The following is a 7524-nucleotide window of genomic DNA, read 5'->3' as shown; positions in this document are numbered from 1 at the left end:
TCTGTCTTGGACCAAAGGTCTGCACAGGGAAGAAGAACAGAGGTGCAGGTGGTATTGGGATGAACAGAAGATTTTGCTGTGGAGCTATAGAGCAGGATGGGATGCAGAACTCACAGGCTTGTGAGAAACGTGGAGAAATGAGATGTGCAGTCACAGGCTGGTATGAAATAAACTTGGAGGAAGGGAGCTCATGGTGAGAGAGAAGAAGCTTCAGGAACAGAAGTACAGATGCACTCATCAGTATGAGTGCACTGACCTGCTGAAAGGAAGCTCTGCAGAGAAGAGCTGTGGTGTCCTGGTGTACAACAGGCTGGCTGTGAGCTAGCAGGTGCCCCTGTGGCCAAGAAGGTGTCCTGGGGAGCATTAAAAAGAGAGTGGCCAGCAGGTTGCAGTAGGCTATCCTTCTCCTCTGCTTTGGTGAGGTCACATCTGGTGTACTGTCCAGTTCTGGGCTTCAAAAAAGACAGAAATCATATAGAGGGAGTCCAGCAGAGGGCCACAAAGGTGATTAAGGGGTTGGAACACCTTCTATGTGAGGAAAGGCTGAGAGAGCTGAGGCTGTTCAGCGTGGAAAAGAGATGACTGAGAGAGGATCTTACCAGTGTTTATAAATATCTAAAGTGCGAGAGTCAAGTGGATGGGGCCAGGCTCCTGTCAGTGTTGTGCAGCAACAGGACAAGGGGAAATGAGCAAAAACTGTAACACAGCAAGTTCCAAACAAACATGCAAAAGAGCTTATTTACTGTGAGGGTGACAGCGCACTGCAACAAACTGCCCAGAGAGGTTGTGGAGTCTCTTTCTCTGGAGATATTCAAGACCTGCCTGGTTGCTCTCCTGTTCAACCTACTGTAGGGAACTTGCTATTAGCAGGGGGGCCGGACTAGATGATCTCTAGAGATCCCTTCCAACCCTGTGATTCTATGAAGTAGTCACACAGGTCTGTCTCAGTGGTCAGGAAGGCAGTGTTAAGACCAGCTTCTTGGCATGCAGGAAGATATGGATAGTTTCCGAAATCCCCTGAAACAGAATGTGTTACAAAGTGATATGGGAGTGAGGGGCCAAAACTAATAAAGAAAGGACAGAAAACCTGAGATTATACCAAGATTAGCAAAGGGGCTAAAAGTAAAACATTGCAGGAGGAGAAGGTATATGAGAGAAGTACAGCAAGTGCAGAAGTACAGGGAGAACACAGTGCTGGGAGAGCAACAACTGTGAGAGGTTGTTGTGCCCCAGACCATCCTAGTACCTGCCTGTAGGTACTAACACTGATGTCATCTGGAAGATGACACTTCTCGCAAACACGCTTAACCAGGCCCAGGGATAACATACAGCCAGGGAGAAGCAACTGGAATGGCAGCACACAAATGCCAAGAGCCTGGGCAACAAAACACAGGAACCTGACCAACTGGTGCATGCTGTCAGACCGGGTACTGGAGGCATAAAAGAAGCAGGGTGGAATGGGAACTGTGACTGGGAAACAGGCATTTTAGGGGACGCGTTACCCAAGAAAGAGAAAAATAGAATGTAATGGCAGTAGAAATTAATGATAAGTGGCTTCAAAAATTAGCAAATAAGTAAAGTACTGATTAATCAAGAAGGTGGAGAAGGTTGGAGAAGAGAAGGCTCCAGGGAGACCTCAATTGTGGCCTTCCAATTCTTGAAGGGAGCATATAAACAGGAGGGGGAACAGCTGTTTACATGGGTGGATAGTGACAGGACAAGGGGGAATGGTTTTAAACTAAGACAGGGGAGGTTTAGGTTAGACATTAGGAGGAAGTTTTTCCACACAGAGGGTGGTGACACACTGGAACAGGTTGCCCAAGGAGGTTGTGGATGCCCCATCCCTGGAGGCATTCAAATCCAGGCTGGATGTGGCTCTGGGCAGCCTGGTCTGGTGGTTGGTAACCCTGCACATAGCAGGGGGTTGAAACTGGATGATCATTGTGGTCCTTTTCAACCCAGGCTATTCTATGATTCTATGAAGAACCTGGGAGACATAATGGAAATTGAAAATATTTTAGGGTACTGTTTAATCTATGAAGGAGGTTACTCAGTGTCATGGTAGCTTGTGCTAAAAATAAGTTCAGGAGTCTGAGGTTCCTAAATGGAAAGAGGCAAGATAGATAGGTAGAATACAAATCCACGAAGAAAAGTAGGGGCTCTGCTCTTCCTACAGTCGGGGCACAGTCATCTCAGATGTTTCCTAATGTAGATTAACGCATCAGATTTCAGCTTTTAAATCAGTAGGAACACATTTGCCATCAGTCAGTGAATGCCATTAGCAGAATCTTAAAACCCCCCAAAGTTGAAAATGACTCCAGGCAGCTTCCACCGTGCAAAGGCTGTCACTGGGGCACATCAGTTATCAAGCAGGAGCCTGGTGAAAGTCTCTGCAAGGCGTATGCTCTGTAGGCAGCCTGACAAAACGCGTCAGGACAGGGCAGCCGGCACAACGTGAGTGGCTGGCAGGATCCCCAAGCCCAGCACGCTTGCGAAACACGGCCTGTGCTGCCAAACCATCCGTGTGCCCGGGGTAATGAGAGATGGTGCAAGCTGTGATCCTGCTCTGACACAAGGCGCGGCGATGGACAAGAGTACAATGTGCACGACCGTCCTGGCAAACGCTCACAGAATCGCAGAATCACAGAATGGCCAGGGTTGGAAGGGACCTCAAGGATCATGAATCTCCAACCCCCCACCACATGCAGGGCCACCAACCTCCACATTTAATACTAGACCAGGCTGCCCAGGGCCCCATCCAATCTGGCCTTGAATACCTCCAAGGACAGGGCATCCACAACCTCTCTGGGCAGCCTGTTCCAGCACCTCACCACTCTCTCTATAAAGAATTTCTCCCTGACATCCAACCTAAATCTTCTCTCAAACACTCGTGAAGAAGCATCACTACAAAGCCAGAAATGTGCCATAGGGTTGTTAAAGAACTGGACGTGCTGCAGGATTTCATCGGGGAGACTCAGAGTTATGTGTTTGATTTTGTTTTCAGCAAGCTTGTCTGCAGTTTTGTAGAGGAAAATCACTTTCTGAGCCATGTGCACTTACGAAATCAATTTAGTGGTGAAAATAAATAAATTAATAATAATAATAATAAAACCTTCGGGGAAGAAGCTGTCGTCACAGGGAACCAAACCACCGCTGTTCATCAGCCCTCGAGGAAGAGATGTGCTCACGGTGCCAAAGTTAGGGGATACCCTCAAACGCGGCCGGCTCGAGAGCACCGGTGCAGGAGGGAAGCCTCTGTCTGAAGCACGGCAGCGGGAGAAGCTGAAGCACCCGGCCGGAGCCCGCTCGGGGCTCCCGGTGCTGCCGTCGAGGCGGGGCGGGAGGGGCCGGGGATGCGCGCTGCCCGCCCGCAACGTGTCCCGGCAGGAGCGGGCGCACCTTGCCGACAGCGGGAGGAGCGCGGTGCCCGGCGGGGTGCGGGCCACCGAGTTGGAGACTAAAGGAAGGACGGAAGGAGGAAAGAAGGGAAGGAGGGAGCTGGGGAGGGGGGGATTCCCGTCGGGGCCTCCCGAAGAGCCGGGGCGGCGCTGGCCGCTTAGCTCCCCGTCTGGTCCCAGCCCCGCCCGCAATCAGCGCTGCCCGCTCCGCCAACCCCCTGCCCGCGGCTGCCACGTCCCGGCTCGGCGGGGCCAATGGGCGGGCGGGGCCAGGTGTGTGTGCTACCTGCACCACGTGGGCCGGGGGGCGGGCAGGTAGGGCCGCGGCCCCAAACAGAAAAGCCCGCAGCCATTGCGCGCTTCCCAGGGGTGCAGCCGGCGTGGGAGCAGCTGCCTCCCACCCCCAGGAGAGGGAAAAAAAAAAATAGAAGGGGGGAAGGGACGGAAACGGGTGCCTGAGCGTCTCCCCCGCGTCAAGTCCCCAGGGAGCCGGGCTGCAGGTGGGGGCTGTACCACTTGGGTCTTGCTTGGAAGCTCCTTCAGCAGGGAAAGTTTGTGGCCTCTTCTTTTCCTTCTCCCCTCCTTCGCTTTCTTTCCCCCCCCCCCCCCCCCCCCCCCCTTTCCCCCTCCTCCCCCTTTTTTTTTTTTTTTTTTTTTTGCTTCCCATCCTTTCCCACTTCCCCTGGCCCGGCGGCACCATGACGGCGTCTCCCGACTACCTGGTGATCCTTTTTGTGACCACGGCGGGCACCAACGGGGCGAGGCTAGGCTCGGATGAGCGAGAGCTGCTCCAGCTCTTATGGAAGGTGGTCGACCTGAGGACTAAGAAGGTATTTTCCCTCTGAGCGAGGAGGGAGGACCCCGAGCCGCTGCTCCCCTTGTCCCCTTGCTACGCTTGGTGGCCCGGGAGCCGGGCTGGCTGTGGGTATGTCGGGCTGGTGCAGGTCCTGGTGGAGGGCAGGGCTGGGGCTGCAGGTGAGAAGCTCAACCCGGGTGCTGACTCGCCCCTCCTCTGCTTTCCCTGGAGCTGGGGCACCCGCACGATGTGCTGGTCCGCCCCGACCACCCGGAGCTGACGGCTGAGTGCCACGAGGTCACCAAGGTGGACGTGGAGAGCCTGGCACAGGCTCCATCGCTGGAGCAGGCATTGAGACAGGTGATACTCTGTAGCCAGCTGATGGGTGCTAGCGGCCCTGGGTGGGAGCTGGAAAGCTGCATTTACCCCACATCCTTCCCTCCCTGCCATCGAAGCAGTAGAGACTCATACCCACACATGGATCAGGCTTGTGATGGGTGTTGTGAAGCTTTCTTTTGCTCTCTCAACTTGAGAGGTAGGACTGAACCCCTAGGAGAGGAAGGTGAGGGCTAGGCATCCCTTGATCTCGTCTCCTGCCCTGCTGGGCCCTGAGTCATAGCTGCAGCTGCCTCTTCGCTCATGTAAGTGGCTAAGCTGTGGTGTCCTGTGAAAAGATTGGCTGCTGGCAAGCCCTGTTAAGGCTCGTGGTGTCTTCTTTACTCTGGAAAGAATGTAGTACCACTGAAGCCTCTAAATAAGAAGAAGGGTGTATGGGACTCTCACTGAGCTCAGGGATGAAAGCCTTTCTCTCTCAGTGTGCCCAAGCGTGTTTTCTGCAACCAGTTTTGCCTCTCTGCAGAGCTCGCACAAATGCTTCTGGAAAAAGAATCATTTTCACAATGTACACTGTGTGTGCCTGGCCACATCTTGATAGAAGGGGGAAAAGAGCAATTTTCTTATGAAGATAATACCATGAGGGACATCACACACTAAGTTAGTGAGCAATAAATCTGCAACAGGCAAATGAAAAAGAAATTCCAGCTCTGTAATCCGGCTGGCCAGGATTAACGCTATCAATTGGTGAGACTTCCTCATGCAGCAGCTCAGATCTTTTACATTTGTCTTTTGTTGTTCCTGCTTCCAGTTTAATCAGTCTGTGAGCAATGAGCTGAACATCGGTGTAGGTACTTCCTTTTGTTTCTGTACTGATGGACAGTTGCACATCAGACAGGTTCTGCATCCTGAAACTTCCAAAAAGGTATGTAGCTGTCTCTCAAGTTTGCCTTTTAATGTTCTCTGTGTATTCACTTTAAAAATAATAACAACTTCTCTTCAAAATGTGTAGTTTGAGGGGACCTCTGTAATCCAAATATTGTTTATCATTTAGTATATAATTAGCAAACTATGAGCCTGTCTGCATGGGTGGCACAAGCAGTGGTGAATGCTAATGTCTATGCAGCTCCCAGGTGCCTTTCAAGGTTCAGCCAGAAGGATGTCTTTGAATTGTGTGTTTGAGAAAGGGGCATCATATTAGCAGAATATATCTGCTGATGTACTGCTGCAGCAGCTACAATGGGTTAACAAGTGGTAGTTTGGGGATGTTGCCAAACAGTTCATGTTGAATGTGGTTAACTGCCTTTTGAAATCTGACGTTCCCCTTTAGCTTCAGCAGCTTTCAATCTTTGTATGCTCAGTTGGCCCTGTGAGGGCGGTGCTTGCATTTGTGAGGAACGGAGCAGTGGTAGGAGGCATGCTGAAGGGCTGACTAGTACCCGTACTGTAGAGTTTTCTGTAACTTTGGAGTTGCCAAATCACTAACAGTGTTATGAGCTCCAGCTTACTTTTAATTAGTGATAGGGTTGCAGCAATATGCTAAGCCTTCAGGCCTGCATCAACTGCCTCAGTGTTAAAAGCATCTTGTTTTCTGGCTGGCTATGAAGGTGCACTGATGTGCATCAGAGCAGTTTTGGTCTGAACCACGGGCTGCTGATCTCTGTGCCTGTCCTTTCACTGCCCCATCTTTGAAGGGACAATGCTGCAAGTCCGTGTTGTTCTGATAGTGATATCAAATGAGCTTTTTATTACTTGTTATTGCTATTATTATTTATACCTTAAAAACCTTAGAAGAAAAGCCACACATGTGGCTCATAATAAAGGAGTAGTTCTGTATGCATTTAACTTTGTGTTAGAGTATAACATGAATGGGAGGAAATGGGGAAACAGGTCTTCAACAAACTTTCTCACTTAAAATGTCTTAAATGTTTTAAGACACAGCTTTCCCATGCAGCTAAATGATGTGAACAACAGAAGGAAGAGATCTTACAGTTGCTTGGTATAGGCAGTAGGGATTCCTTTTTTTTTCTTTTTTTTTCTTGTATATCAGTCTTGGTGACAATTTGATTCTTATCACTAAAATCTTCTGCTGCTGTTTTGTTACAAATTATTGGTTAGAAATTGGCTTTTTTCTGCTTTCTTTTCTTCTTATGAGACCTGTAGTGGTCTTCTGGGGAATGCCCTGATGGTGAGGTTGGGGATGTGCGGATCAAAAAATCATGGAATCATAGAATCCTTAGAGTTGGAAGAGACCTTTAAAGGTTATCTAGTCTCACTCCCCTGTAGTGATCAGGGATCTCTACTGCTAGATCCAGTTGCTCAGACCCCCTTCAGCCTGGCCTTTGAATGTTCAAGCCAGATAAAATCCAGATATGCAGAAGTCACAGAACTTGGAATGCATGTTTCTTTAAGATGCCCGGTCTTAAGAACCAAGCTAAATGTTCCAACTGAATTTGAGTGCAGAATTTGATCTCTGATGGAAGAAGAAAATAGCCGTGCAAGAACCAGAGCAGGCAGTCTTGGCAAGCATGTCTGCATTTCCATAAGCTTGTCTTTAAAGGTGATCGTTTGCCTAATGCACCTGTCTGTGTGCTAAGATAAGCTCTAATGTTTTTAAAGCAGAACTTGTTACAGAGAATAAACTTCTTTTTGCTTTCTAAATGTATATCCATGTATCCTGTCATCCTGCTATGATGCTGACTTGTCATTAAATCTGCTCTCTGTCTGGAGAGGCAGTGCAGACCATTGCCAATCAGAGTGCTGAGCGTTGTGGCTCTGAGGAAGGCTGAAGGAGAGGGGTGTTTGTGTTAGTTGGAACAGTTTTCCCAGGTCTTCTTTCCTCATCTTGAAACAAACAAACAAAAGCGTATGATAGGTGTAGTTGTGGGGCGAAAAGGATTTTATTGATGCTTGCAGTTGACTCTGTGACTTGCTCCTGGCTTCATGTGCTGTAATTAAAGCAGTTAGCAAGCATAGGCTGATAATTTCTACACAATA

General features: G+C 49.6%; 1 protein-coding gene across 1 annotated transcript in view; it reads left to right on the top strand.

The window, feature by feature from the left end:
• Positions 1–4096: 4096 nt before the first annotated feature.
• ESRP1 (epithelial splicing regulatory protein 1) overlaps positions 4097–7524 on the top strand; it is a gene marked incomplete at both ends in the record, with an annotated part of 28606 nt that continues 25178 nt past the window's right edge. Inside the window, 3 exons of the mRNA XM_079533619.1 lie at positions 4097–4228; positions 4426–4554; positions 5339–5452. Of these exons, the coding sequence (XP_079389745.1) occupies positions 4097–4228; positions 4426–4554; positions 5339–5452 (375 nt within the window). The remainder of the gene's footprint in view (positions 4229–4425; positions 4555–5338; positions 5453–7524) is intronic.

Source organism: Tetrao urogallus, assembly GCF_951394365.1.
Source record: "Tetrao urogallus genome assembly, chromosome: 3".
NCBI classification, from domain to species: Eukaryota; Metazoa; Chordata; class Aves; order Galliformes; family Phasianidae; genus Tetrao; species Tetrao urogallus.
Note: the sequence above shows the minus strand (reverse complement) of the source record. Positions and strands in the feature narration are given on the sequence as shown.